The 14478-nt window shown below is 42.0% G+C and overlaps 1 protein-coding gene across 6 annotated transcripts; it reads left to right on the forward strand.

Moving 5' to 3' along the window:
* The first annotated feature begins 1327 nt into the window (after positions 1-1327).
* Positions 1328-14428, forward strand: LOC124202819 (sodium/hydrogen exchanger 3-like). Of its 6 annotated transcripts, none has more exons than XM_046599251.1 (18): positions 1331-1560; positions 5530-5854; positions 6212-6421; positions 8795-9058; positions 9156-9352; positions 9574-9830; positions 9918-10135; positions 10209-10411; positions 10496-10585; positions 10663-10733; positions 10803-11018; positions 11099-11234; positions 11318-11470; positions 11550-11655; positions 11828-11974; positions 12716-12817; positions 13234-13398; positions 13470-14428. In XM_046599251.1, exons 2-18 carry the CDS (start codon positions 5662-5664, stop codon positions 13667-13669), a joined length of 2928 nt encoding a protein of 975 aa, XP_046455207.1. In that variant the 5' UTR covers positions 1331-1560; positions 5530-5661; the 3' UTR covers positions 13670-14428. The 6 variants fall into 6 exon arrangements, with proteins under 6 accessions (XP_046455209.1, XP_046455207.1, XP_046455206.1 ...); XM_046599250.1 differs by lacking the exon at positions 12716-12817 and adding an exon at positions 12087-12473 and having other exon boundaries at positions 1333-1560; XM_046599253.1 differs by lacking the exon at positions 12716-12817 and having other exon boundaries at positions 1328-1560.
* The last annotated feature ends 50 nt before the right edge of the window (positions 14429-14478 follow it).

The raw sequence follows: 14478 nt of genomic DNA on the forward strand, positions 1-14478 counted from the left end.
AATCTGGATTTTATTTAAACCAGATGCGTTCCCTCTCACACCTGGATGTGATGGATCACTCTCTTTCACTTCATATACTTATGGGAATGTGCGAGTGATTTATACAGACGTCATAACCGGATTATTTGGTATACAATAACGACATGTATACCGATGTATACCTTACAGCTACTAAGAGATGAATCACTTTCTTCTTGTTATCTCTGTGCGTGCAATCAAAACATTTCCCCGCGCGATTTTCAAACTGATTTTAAATTGCATTTGCTTACTTAGTATGTGTGTGATGCCGTTTCTTTCTTTTATGCAAATCAATTCACTTTCAATAACGACGGTTTTTGAATTGGATCTAAAGTTCTGCGGGCTCGACTTATTTCTTTTTGAAGTTCACGGTTTATAACGTTCTCCGGTTTGAGCGAAACTTTTCTTTTTAAATACTACGTCTGCGATATTGAATTAAATATTTTTTAAGGGCAACACTTTTAATATATACGAGATCCTTATTATCCACGACAAAGCTGAATCGAATTTTATTTAGATGATTCGACTATCTAGACGTAATATGGTTGGGTCTGTTTCATCAATAATAAAAATGCGCGTGATTCACTCCATATTCCGCGCTGCATGCTTAGGCGGCATGAATTCTTCCAACTATCTTAAATCGATGGTAGCTATACCTTATAGTCAGTTGGCGGTATTTGAGTGCTATGGGTTTGCCGGGTCCGTATCTAAAATGTGAGCAGCTGTACTCACGATTCTAATTTCACGCGAATCACGTCGCGTCAAAGTCAAATCGTATAATCAGACTCGGGATAATAACAGGCCAACAACGCGTATAAGGAATTTGCGGTAATGTGGTCGACGGAGATTAAGGAACCAAATATTCGAATGATATGAGCTATAGCCAAGACGTCAATAATAATCATGCGAGATTAATAGGCAGCAAGCGCTGCTGCGCACGGAAAGAATGGGACGATCGTTAATTGTGTTATACGTATACTGAACTCGTGCGGGAGTGACATTCCAATTGCATTACTTATAATACGACGCGCATTCTGAGATGCGCGGGTGAGGAAAATCTCATTTATCACACGTAATTAGTGTTCCATTCTTTTCCCGATTTCTTCGACGTCATCTAGCACACTACAACGAGATAACTACGTATAGAAAACAAGAGAGAAACAGTCACATTTTTTAAAAATAAAAATCAAAGACACTGATTCGTGACGTGTTTGCTGCTTGGCTCTGCCATGCGCCGTGTTCTTTATCCGAAAGACCCGAGCAGTTGGTGGTGGATGTAAACCAAGCAGATAACCGTCTGCTGCAGCACAATCGTTATGACCTCTTTATCGAGCAGCGTCGTCGCTGTTCCAGACCGCTCGGTTAACGTTTTCCGCTAGTTATTATTATATCTAGCGGATATCAAAACCGTGGGTTAACCAAATCAAAATTTTGGTCTTCCGGTCTACATTCGGGAAAATGAATAACCATCAAGCTCAAACGGCCACATCTTTGAGACGACGCCAAATTCAGTCGTGACACAGATACCGATTCAACGTCGAGGTAAGAACACTGAAAATCTAAATATTTAGTAGATAACAGACATGCATTTTTTAAAAAAAGAATTGTGAATTAATTCAGAGTGAATTTATGGGGGTGCACGATATCAAATAGAATTTTGCAATTTGTTTAGTTTTAGTCATGGTTTTGCGCTGTGCAATGTGGTGACACCTACTGTGTAAAATAAGAAAATGGATATTTCGCGTCCGTTTACGCAACAAAAAGAAACGCACTGAGCGAAAAAATCGTAAAAAAATCTTTTTTATTGTAACGATGCAATCAAACCCCGTTTTTGTTACGAGGAAAAAAAACTATTTGAAATTAATTACTCCTCTGGCCAGCTGAAAGTGTGCTATCACTTTAAGGTTGAGCACTGGTGTTTGTGACATTTGTGGTATCCATAAAAAAACTCGAATTACCTTTCCATTCTCTTTAAAAAACTGTTCATAATTAGAGATATCTCGTTGGTTCTCCAAGCCTGGAAAGAAAAAGCTCCGTGAAATAATATAGATAAACTCTGTACTAACTGTAAAACAGTTCCTTTTCTGCCTGCGACTTTTGCTGGTGATTGCCTTGAGTGGTTTATGCATTCCGCTCACGAAGATAATAGTTACGGAACGACGACGCGATCACGATCAAATATAGACCTGTCAAGCTTCCTTTTTATTTCTTTAATAGCTCCTGTGCAGTTGAAACACTTGACGCAACCTCCCCATTGCGTTGTATACTGTTTATTTTTAGAATGTTCTCATATTATTCTTTTGATGTGTGTAGTATGGAGTGGAAACACCCTCATGCCGGTGGCGATCGTGGCACCGTGCTACTTATTTAGGCCTAAACATCGCTCGCACGATTCCCTGGAACTGCGCTAGTGCATTTGCTGTGTAGCATCGAAATTAGAAAAACGGTGGGGGCTATTATAGAGGAATTGGGATCCACGAGAGAGGTGAAAGGCAACACTTTCCATTTAGGCTTTATTGGCCAGGTTCTTTTTCTTTCTTTCACTTCACGATTCTCATCCAGCAGGCAGTAGTTCGGTATAATAAAGCACATCGAATAAGACTAATATGTGTCAGACGAGTGAGTGTGGGTCATTGATTTTACCTTGACCTCACCGTATTAGATGCTATATCCCTGGAAATCTTCTTTCTCTCGAATGTGTTGGACGGAATATAATAACAAGAGACTGTGGTGCTGGTGGCCATTAGGGGCCGGGCAATTATTTGATTGAGTATGATCCAGCAGCAGCAGCACCGACGTTCGTGTCGGATGGCTCTAGATGTCTCTGGTAACGCAAACCGGCTGCAATAACAAACCGCGAGAGCGACGAGTTATAAGTGCGTTCTCTTGTATCAAGGATGGATGGAAAAAAAAAAAAAAAAATAAGTCTTGCTGCTGCTGTTTCGGACCCTGAATTATACCTCTTGGTTACAGCGCAGTCGTCTATATAACATTTGACACCCGATCAGCACTGGCCAAAAAAGAAAAAAAAAAGAACCTGATGACGATCATAATGCCAGTCAGAAAAGATTTATTTACATTTGTGTGTCTTTGCATGGCTCTCGACGTTATTATGAAGAGGCGGTTTTGATTTTCGTATTCCTTCTCTTTTTAATACATTTGTGTCTGTGTGTGTGGGTATTCTCGGCTGACAAGAAGAGAGAACCGACTTTCACGTGAGTGACGGATGGTTGCTCTCTCTCTCAACGGAAGTCTCAGTCAAGATCAAAATCCATGTCCAGTCGGACTGCTGCTGCTGGACAACACAATTTTGCAAATCAATCATTTCTATTTCTATTTTATTTCTTTTTAAATGGCGAGCGAAAATTTATCGATTTTACAAGGCCTTTTCAATCTATGAAAATGTGAAAATCGGGTCAGTGTTTTATACGGAACGAATTTGTTTAAAATGCATGTGTAAAAAGCGAGTCGTAAAAAGGATTCCAAGAAAATCTTCCTTTTTATTTAATTCAAAGGGAAAACAATTTGTTTTATAAAAGAAGAAATGACTGGTCGTTTCATTCATTAAGAACCTTTTTTTTTTTAAACAAATGGATTTGTTTCTGACAAATCCAACTCTACAATTCAATGGGACGCGACGTTGAATAACGTGACGTAATATGATAACAGTGATGGATTGGGTCATTGAATTTTTTACATCAACAAAAACATGCGATTAGCGTCGTTGTTTATTTATTTGAGTTTCCAAGCGCAGCAGATTTGAATGTATATATTTGTTTCCTTTTTTCGTGAATGGTGTCCCAGATATTAGATGATCGCTGAGATAATCGGCTCTTAAATAGCAAAGTGTGTGAAATGAACTGGAATAATCCGATCGAGTCGCGGTGATTCAAATCTTACCCAACTCGATTTCCCGAATGCAAAACAGAATTGGGTGTTCAGTTCTCGGCTAAATGGTGAGTCATATTTTCAAAAGAATCAGATGATTGACGTAACAACGCGGAAAGCGCAGCGCAGTGATTGACGTGAGGAGTGCTGGGCTCTTTCGATCTTTCATAAATATGAATGAGCTCGATCCTAATTCGGCATACCGGCAGCAAACTAACTGTGGGTGTGCTATGGATTTTTAGTCTTAGTCCGTTAGATTCACCTTATCTTACAATAAACAGCACGCTGCACATTGCTAGACAGCTGTGCGCAGACAGCTGGCCGCTATCGATTTTTTAATTGCGGTATATACAAACGCAATACAAGCTTGTTTCTGAAATAAAATTTGGTGTGAAATTGAAGGGAAAAAAAAAGTTGTTATGTAACAGGTTTCAATAGCAACTTTCTACAGTCCTATTATAGGCCTCTTTTTTCTTTCGAAATCGTGTCTCTGTTTCAGTAACGCCGGAGTCAATTTATCACAGGGACAATACCAGCAGACGCCGTGCCAATCAAGGATACAACAAAATAGCTTAGCGCTATAATCCAAAAAGGATCGAATCTTGTTTACCGAAATACCACGGTCTAATGTTGACACAGTATAATATAAGGAGATTGAGGATGGTCAAATATTTGAACGACCCAGAAAGTAAAATGTAAACCAACATTTCTGCTTCATGTGACAATTTCGTACAATTCATCCAAGGATAGGTGACCAAATGATTTGCAATTCAACTAGACTAAATGATGAAACAATATTATTAAGATCAAAGTCGGACTTGATAATAATGCAGCGCTTCAGTGCAATACTTGGGGACACAATTAGTTAAAATCCACAAGACATGGCTCATTGACGAGCGATCTGAATGCGATGTCGCAGAGCGTGACAAAGTCGCTATCACGATGTCGCACGACAACCCTTGGGTATTTCTTCTCTATTTAAAAACAACCAAAAAAAGAATCAACTTTTTGAAACAATGACGAGGAAAGTTGGTGTCCTACATCTTGGGAAACCCCAATTTTCGATATTTTTCGGTTGACTTGTTTTTCGACCGAAACTAATTTTCTCCTCTACACAGTTTCTATGAGAGATCAACTTCTACATAAATTTCAATGACAAATTCTTGTTGTTGTTGTTTTTTAAAATTCTCCTATACTTTGATGTGGGCGTCTCCGCCCCTGAATATTTATACTCTTCAATCTTCATCTCCTGTGTGAGGAAAAGGGACCCATTTATTCCTTTAGGCAACCAATCCGATACATAGGATGGCTTCGGCACCACCTCGTTCAAGGTTTTAAACACAAAAAAAAAAAACGCGTGTGGACGCTCAGTTGTTTTTTTTCCCCCCATCCCCCCGAAGCTTGGAGCAGACGAAGCTGGAATAGATAGCCGTTGACGTCAAAGAAAATCCGAGGCCGCATGTTGTCAGTCGAGTTTCTCAACTTCCAGTGGAAGGTTCTACTTGTATTTTTTGCCCGACTGTTGTTTTCAAAGTCGGCAGCCCTTCCCTATCTGACTGGCGGAAAATGCTTTGACGGGAAATCTTCTGATATAAAACTTCTTTTATACGTTTCTCTTTCCAGTGTCGTCTGGAACAATGTTCTGACGTGTTCCTCGGATAACTCCTCTCCTGCTGCTGCACTGCGCACTTAAACAAAGCTTTACACCTGAAAGCTTTGCCAATTGTGAAATCGACGACAACTACTCATTCGATAATGAGTATTACACGGACGCTTGTGTTCTTTGTGCTCTGTGTGGCAGCCAGCGAGCTGGCCACCAACATTGTAGCACTGAGCGAAGTTCCTTCGCATGGCCACTCCACCATCCAGTATGTGGACAATCCTGTCGGATCATCTCCTGGTGTTGTCACTTTGCCATCTGTAGTTCATCATGCCGAAGACAGATCAGGTAACAGATAGCGTCTAACAAATAATGCTTTACACCAGGAAATGTGAAAATGGGAATGTAGGAAGGAAGTCAACAGAACTTGGTGGTAGTCTAGAACACCACAAATAGTTCTGGGGGGCAAAACTTCCTCTTGGGAAACTTCAAAGCCCCTAAGACACCGTTGATTTGTTTCAAAATGAGCAATCACCATGAATCAACTATTTCCTAAAGCTACTGCAACAAGGAAAAGTAGACCCTGACATTGGGAACCTATAACGTCAAGTTATCTTTGAAAGCGATCGATAGACGTGTTCAAACTTTTTCATAACAACAAATGCCACTGGGACGTTTATACTTATCCACGACATTTTTATCTAGGCCTAGCTGATGCTGTATCTTCTCCATCTGTATCGACCGGTGATCACCCTGTAGATGGAGGCGTTCATCCTCCTGCCGATCCTGGAACTGCTGGTGGACACGGAGGAGGTCACGGAGAAGGCATCCACGTCTTCACAGCCGAGTTTGCTCGTGTCGAAATCCCTTTCATCATCTCACTATGGATTTTCTGCGCCAGTCTGGCAAAAATTGGTACGTATAATATTATATTTAAACAGTATATCGGTCGTCGTAGGTTTTTCATCCCCCAAAAAATTGGCTAATTAAGCACAGTAAACGCGTGTGTGGGATCTGCCGTCCTCGATTTCGTGATTACCGGACGCGTGAGTCGTTACACGATAAACCTTTCACTGTGTGTACAGTGCATAGTGGCAGATGGTTGAATGACCTACAACTTTTCTCGCTCTCGTTCCCTGCATGACGTCATCAGGTTAACGTGAAGGCAGCAGCTCTCTTATTCCCGTTTGTTTTTTGTTTCTTTTTCAAACTTTTATTGAAAGAGTTGCCGATTCAGCGTAGGCACAAAGCACGACAGCAGCAGGAGGTTACCTCACAACCTTTCTTTTTTTCCCCTCCGGTTCCTTTTGTCCCCAAAAAGTCGTATAAATTAAGATAACCTGACGTTACTTGTATATACCTGGACGTGATTCGCATATGTGTGAATAATTGGCTGTCGTCAAATTTGGTATTGGTACAATGCACTACTATTCGTGTACAGATTTTTCCTTCGTTCCATTTGGATAGGCAAACCGCTAATGGCGATATTTTAGGTGCTGCTGGGCGACATAACGAGTCCGCACCGAATAATAGGTACATGAATAGGAAAAATCTTTTGGTAATTTTTATTTCCCCTCTCGGGTGGAAACTTTGAAATTGTAAGGCAAACAGGTCAAGGAAGACGAGAAACGAGTGACAAAGTGAATGTGTGTGCCGAAATGGACGAGAAAGAAGAGAGAGGATTGTTATTATTATTATTATAAGGATTATTGCGGTGATGCACGGGAAGATAGGTCAAGAGGGGTCTTTTATTTTTATGGTAATCACAGCCTTATTCATAGAAGCCACGTCTCGTGAGAAACGGAAAAATATCTAAAAAGATATGGCACCTGAGGTAGGTGCGGAACTGAGGCTCGGATTTTTGCAAGTCATCCGGCGTCAAGGGTGGATTCCGCCTAGTGAGCACTTCTTCGTGACCCGTCAACTATTTTCGGTTCCATTCTCTTTCTTTCGCGTGCGACGCAAGTGAACCAAAATAAAAAAAGTTGCCATGTTTTATTTTTCCTTTCCCCAGAGAAAGTCGGTTGACATCTAGGCGGATCGATGGTTAGGAGCTGGTCCTAGAAGCTGACGTCCGGATTCGTTTTCTTCATTCCGCTTTTTCTCATTATTGAGTCGTTACACGGATTGACAGATGAAAAATTCAACCTGCCCTTTCTGTTTTATGGCCCTGGTGCGGAACACCTTGCGAATCCGACAATCGATCCGTTAGACGCATTTCGCTCCTTAAGGCCACGGGGGGAAACACATAAATAAATGAGTTTTTTTTTGCTACAATTACTACCGAACGAGCCGGATCGAGCCGGTTTATTCATCCTCGTTATTTTCCTTTACAGACAATGGAGGAAAGAAAAGGCCTTGGCTTACGTGTGTGTGTTTTGCGGACCGCACAAACGGGAGACCGCACGTTTTTTTTAGAAAGATTATGGCCGTATTGCTTTTTCGGTTATTGACGAAAAAGTAAGTCAGCCACAAAGAGAAATGAGACACTAGGAGGGGGTTAGTTTTATTTTTATTTTTTGGGTAAAGATCGTAGGTATACTCTGAGGGGAAAAAGAGAAATTGTTGTCGTACATCGTTTTCAGCTAATACAACCAAATGAGGCTTGAGCACCTACCACATCACGGATCTTGGGGGAAAAAAAAGAAACTGTTTTCTCTTTTTATATTCGAATCAGGGAAATCCGGTGTTGCGTTATTCCCCCCCGTCTCCTTATTTGATTGGAAGATGGTACATATCCAAGGTCCCTTTGGAGCAGGTTGAAACATTGACGTTCGTACGGTATCCACCCGAGCCATTGCAAAACTGTTCTTGGAAATTGTACACTTTTTCTTCTTCTCTGACGTTCTTCCTGATCTTCCTCGCAATCCTGTTCTCCTTCAAATACCAGCAGACGTCGTTAATCACGAGCCCTGCGTTTACCGGAAAATCGACAAAAAACAGGACCGGTTTAAATGACTAAGACAAAAAAAGATACTATATAATTCCGACCTTGATTATTATTATGTCCTTTCTCTCTCTTTTTTGAGTTGGAAACGAGATGCGCGTGTTTCGGCCTCTCCTTTTCCGCATTACACATGTTAGTTGTCGTACCACTGCGTGCCAGGTTTCTTTTTTATCCTTCGTTTGAAATACCGGCGCTAAAAAAGAAACAACAACAGCAGCAGCATACCTTTCTAAAATATAATGATTCATCTATTGCAAATCATTTCCTGGTTTGTTGATAAAATTCTCTTCGTTTGGTAATGAATGTTTAAATTTTTTTTTGAATGAATTTCCTGTTGCAAGGTTTCCACATGGCGCCAAAATTATCTTCAATCTTTCCTGAATCCTGTCTTCTCATCGTGGTCGGGATCGTCATCGGCCTGCTGCTCTTCCACACCAACAGCGCCGGCGTTTCGCCATTAACACCGACGACCTTCTTCTTTTACATGCTGCCTCCCATCATTCTCGACGCCGGATATTTTATGCCCAATCGACTCTTTTTCGACCACCTGGGGACTATTCTCCTTTTCGCCGTTCTGGGCACCATCTGGAACACTGTCTCTATCGGTAATTATTAGAGCATTGCCGAATCCCCTAGCTGTACTAGAGTATTGTTCTGGCTATACGCTCACTTTCACTCAATTTCGTTTGTTTATGACGACAGGCCTGGCTCTCTGGGGTGTTGGTCAGACTGGCCTTTATGGCTTCGACTTGCCATTGCTCGATACGTTCCTATTTTCTGCCCTCATCTCGGCTGTCGACCCGGTCGCTGTGCTCGCCGTCTTCGAGGAAATCCACGTCAATGAAATTCTCTACATTGTTGTCTTTGGCGAGTCTCTGCTTAATGACGCCGTCACTGTCGTAAGTATCACTTTCAAGTACACACACACATCTTTTTTTTTTTGGGTTCAATATTAGGGACGAGGAAAATTGTGGGAATTAGAGCGCGGAATTCAGTACAGAATTGTAGTATCGCATGTGAATCGAGAGAACACAATGAAAAAGCAGCGAGAAAACGGTTGGATGAAATTGTTTCTTTCTTTCTCTCTTTCCCGGCTTTGGTCTGTCTGTGCCAATTTTAGGTTTTATACAACATGTTCGACGCCTACGTCGGCATGGGCCAAGAAAACATCAAATACACCGACATTTTGTCTGGTTTCGCCTCCTTTATTGTGGTGGCGATTGGCGGTACTCTTATTGGCATCATTTGGGGCTTCCTCACGGGTTTCGTCACCCGTTTTACCAACCACGTTCGCGTCATCGAGCCCATCTTCATTTTCGTGATGAGCTATTTGGCTTACTTGAACGCTGAAATCTTCCACATGTCTGGCATTCTAGCGTGAGTAGACACATTTTTATTTTGCGGTTTATAGCCTCCACGGTGTTGTGATTGTAACCTTCTTTGTTCCCGTCTCGGATGATGCAGAATCACATTTTGCGGCATCACTATGAAGAATTATGTTGAAGGCAACATATCTCCCAAATCGCACACAACCATCAAGTACGCCATGAAGATGCTGAGCAGCAGCTCGGAGACCATCATCTTCATGTTCTTGGGTGTTAATACCGTCAATGACCAACACGACTGGAACACGGCCTTCATCTTGCTGACGATTCTCTTTTGTTCAGTCTTCCGAGCGATTGGTAACCTCGACACTATATGGTTTTTTTCTTTCATTGGATTTTTATCTTTTTCTAAACGCTTCGTGATTTCCAGGTTGCATCGTTCTGACGGAGGTGGCCAATCGTTTCCGTTTGCATAAATTAAATCACGTTGAAAAGTTCGTCATGTCGTACGGAGGATTGCGTGGGGCTGTAGCCTTCGCTCTGGTCCTGCTCGTCGACCCAAACAAGGTCAAGAAGCAGCCGCTTTTCGTCACGGCCACAATCTCCGTTGTTTACTTCACGGTCTTCTTCCAGGTATGAGAAGATTAGAATCAGTTACTGAGAACCCCGTTATTAAAAACCCCCAAAATACATTTTTTTTTCTGATTCAACTCACAGGGAATCACCATCAAACCCTTGGTCAAATATCTCAAAGTGAAACGAGCCAACAAGTTTGAAAAGACCATGAATGAACGATTGCACGAGAAGGTGATAGTGACTTGAGTTGCATAATGCATGCGCCTTTGAGGTTATTTAATATTTTTATTTGGTTATTTATTCTGTAGCTCGTGGATTACACCATGGCTGGAATGGAAGATATTCTCGGCCATACAGGAAACTTGAAGATCCGTGATAAGTACGTATTAGATTTCCAGCCCACGTATAGGCTTACGGCTAAACGAGGTACTTACGAATTCTACGACAGGTTTAAACAGATCGATAATAAATACATCCGGCCGTGTCTGATCCGAGAGCATGCCGCTCACGAACCCAAAATTTTGGAGACTTACTCAAAACTGACTATGCGTGATGCTATGGATTTTATGCGGCGCAATGCAACTTCTTCCAATTTGACGGGCGGCAACTCTGAATCGATGGCCGTCCTCTTCCGTAATTATACCGCAAACAATTTGAACGGCAGGTAACGATTTGTCTGTTTAAAAAACAACTGCAGTTGCAGATTGAGAGATATTAAAATGTTGTAAATTTTCACGTTTCAAGTGCAAGCATGGCTCAAATGGATAACGGATGGAATTTGGACATTGGAGAGTTGGCGTACAGCCCATCGGCTCGCGACCTTTCAGACGCCAAAGTCCACCATATGCTCTCGGAAGAGTTATGGAAGCCGTATCGAAGGGTAAGTCTTTTTTCTTTTGTTTTTATTTCACGTGGGCGAATCGAACGCATACCTTGGAACGTGATTTCCGTGTGATGATTCAGAGTTCCCGCCGGCTCAGCTACTCACGTCACGCCGTGAATGACCACGACCTGTCATCGTCCCATCACGTTAATCACAATATGCATATGCACATCCGGCGGATGGTCAGTGAGACTGTACGCAAGCAGCATTCCAAACGTGTTAAACGCCACCGGGTATGAACAATCACAGTCCAAAACAAAGACATTTCAAGGTTTTTTATAGGCAACTCACGATTTTTCTTTCGTCATCAAGGATCCGCATGCAAACGGAAGTGGAGAAGGCGGGTCCCGGAATGGCACAAAGTCTGTCTCGTTCAAACCGCTCAAAGAAAACGGTCTGGAAAAGAAGTTACACGATGGTAAATTTTTCTTTTGTCCTTTTTGTTTGTTTTACTACTTACATAATTTAATAATGTCTGCCAAGCCGATGGAAGCACCGTACACTGAGACGTGTTTCATGTACTTAGTCTTTTGGCCGCGCATTTTTCCGTCCATGTGCTGTTTAGTAATTTGCATGTTTGACTTGGCTAGATTATTTGCACGCGGTAATCAAAGAGGTATCCGAAGCGGAGGAGAGGAATACTTCATTGGACGATGTTGGAGCACAAGCCGCTGGAAGCTCTGAAGATCTGGATGGCGATGGTGCTGGGATTACCTTCATCGCACGAAAAGCGTCTAGTAAGTGGATTGTTCTTCTACGGGTTGAATTTATAGGAGGGTAGTTGTAGTATCATAGACTAGTTTTATAAGGAAACACATGTCAATTATTCCCAAACAAAATGGCGTATAGTCGATCCAGTACTGTACAGCTACGAGTCGGCTATGGCCGAATTGATTAACAATCAACAAATGGCACTGGCTGGTTTGCTGGCCGCCAGCGCCCTGGCCCATTTGCCAGTTCAACCGGAATTGTCACCCATCAGGTCGCCTGACCTGCCGCAATCATCAGAAACTCCTCGTGGAAAACGACTTGAAGTCGATGGTAAAGGTGCCATTAAAAAATCACCTGCAGCGCCATCACGTCAAATTCCCAGCAAATCTAAACCCATTCTCGGCTATGCCGAACCGGCCACCGGAATCCCGTCGGCCGTGCTGGAGCAGGCGAGACTCCAGCAGCATCGATTGCGCTTCCTGTTGGAGAGACAGAGACAATCGCTGAAACGCGTCATTTCACTCGGTAAAAGCGAAACTTAAGAGAGAGGAAGAAGATAAGAAACGGCTAATAACGGATCAGGTGGAGGAGGACGACGGTGGCATTATTAATACGGATATTATATAACATGGACCCATGACGCATTGATATATAAACAAAAATGTATAACTCCTAAAGTCAAATTCGGGCGACTAGAAATCCCATAACACTTTTGACTGGCTCATCCAACGATTGCGTCTTTTCTTTTTAACCACCAAACCAAACAGTTCTGCGGGCGCCGAAGGATACATCGAGACTTTCGCCGTACAATATGCGACGGGGCTCCCGTTCGCCAACGGGTTTTCCAGACTCCTCTTGGGGAGGTGAAGGTCAGGGCTCATCTGCGGGTGTTGTTGTTGTTGTTGCGCACATTAATTGCCTTCGTTTGACTTATTATTTTATTTCTCTCTCTCTTCTCTCCTCTCTCTCTTCTTATATTACTGTGTGACGCACCATCGAACAGTATTCTTTTTGATCGGGTTACGGTGTCACGTTTTGTTTCCATTTGATTTCAACTCGCTTCACTGAAATGGCTTATCCGTTATGTTGTTTCTTTTTTGTTTTTGGCTGCTGAAAACGACTGATTAGTCTTTGCTCAGTCATTCTGGTCATCTATCGCGACTCTCTTATTATTTTCTTCGTCGGTTGTGGTTTGCATGTTTACTGGTTGGACTTCTTTAATTTTTCCATGTTCATGGCATTGTTCCGGTAGACATACTAAAAATGATAATGTTAAATTAATTAGGGGAAGCTCATCCGTCTACACCGACGGCCGCCGAAATGCAGCTTCCATGGAAGCGTGACGACGCCGATGACATGTCCACGTTTGCCATCAAGCAGAGCGAATTTCCGCTTTGGGTAGACAACAAAGAGTACAACAACTACTACTCGCCTACCAACACTTTCTTAGGTATAGCGTCGACGTGTGATATTTGTTGAGGCCTCTGTGGTTCACGTTGACTTGTTTTGTGTTTTTTGCAGGAGAGCTGGACAAGAAGAAATCGCAACACCCGTCGGTCATAGATATTTTTACTAGGGAGCATCGCACGGCGGATTTGTCGGAGCGTGGCGAAAACACCCTGTCACCTCCGACTTCTTTTGACGTCACGGTGACCATACCGGAGGAAATCTCCAAAGAAGACGAAGAAGCCGAGGCGAATCAGAAAACATTTACAAAATGACAAAAATTGCCATGCCTAAATTAGGAAGAGATCAACGAAGAGTCTCTATTTGTTTATATAATCTTAACAGTTTTTTCTTCCATTCATTTAACGTTTGACACAAAAAAAGAAGAAGAAGACTAGGAATGGAACGGAAAATTCCTCTCATTCTCTGATTAATAGCCCTTCTTTTCCCCCCATCTGATCCTTGATCTGCCTTGAATGAGTGCATTAGTTCTTATTAATGATTTGTGACAAGTCACTTCTTCTTTGTTATATTCAAAAGAGTGAACATGGGAAATAAGCCTATATTGTTTGTATTGCGGTTTAAGGGTTGTGACCGAAAGTACTGTCTTGATTTTCAAAACACATCAGCGCAAAATAAGCTTCCCGGAATTTCTCATCAGTCGTTTTATTTTTTCTTTCTTTAGAAATCTCATTTTCTATTCATTTTCTGAAATGCAGAAGCCACAATGTATTCGCATAGAATTTTTTAAACGTACACATTCCCTTCTCCTATCCCCTCCCAATTTATATTTTTGTCCGATTCTTTAACACCGTTCTCTGCCAGATTCGAATGACTAATTCTCATCCATTCGTGTGCCCAATTTAGATTTCCTGTAAAGTTACTGGCCTTCGCATTTGATTTATTACGTAGTTGGTAGTTGATGAGGTGTGAGACTCCATGGAAAGAGTTTTGATCCGCACACATAAAATCTTCTCAGCTGATGCAGCTACGTTCTTCCTTATAGTTGAGAAAAAATAAAAGTGATTCCTTAAGCTGTCTTGGTATAATATTGATAAAAGACAACAAGAAAAGCGCAAAACCA

The sequence above is a fragment of the Daphnia pulex genome, chromosome 9 (assembly GCF_021134715.1).
Source record: "Daphnia pulex isolate KAP4 chromosome 9, ASM2113471v1".
NCBI classification, from domain to species: domain Eukaryota; kingdom Metazoa; phylum Arthropoda; class Branchiopoda; order Diplostraca; family Daphniidae; genus Daphnia; species Daphnia pulex.

What these genes read in the sequence shown, in the direction of transcription:
- LOC124202819 (XM_046599250.1), top strand. Translation starts at nt 5,662, where the DNA reads ATGAGTATTACACGGACGCTTGTGTTCTTTGTGCTCTGTGTGGCAGCC. An exon ending in CACATGTCTGGCATTCTAGC is followed by an intron (nt 9,831 to 9,917) that starts GTGAGTAGACAC and finishes CGGATGATGCAG; the next exon opens with AATCACATTTTGCGGCATCA. An exon ending in GGAAAAGAAGTTACACGATG is followed by an intron (nt 11,656 to 11,827) that starts GTAAATTTTTCT and finishes TGACTTGGCTAG; the next exon opens with ATTATTTGCACGCGGTAATC.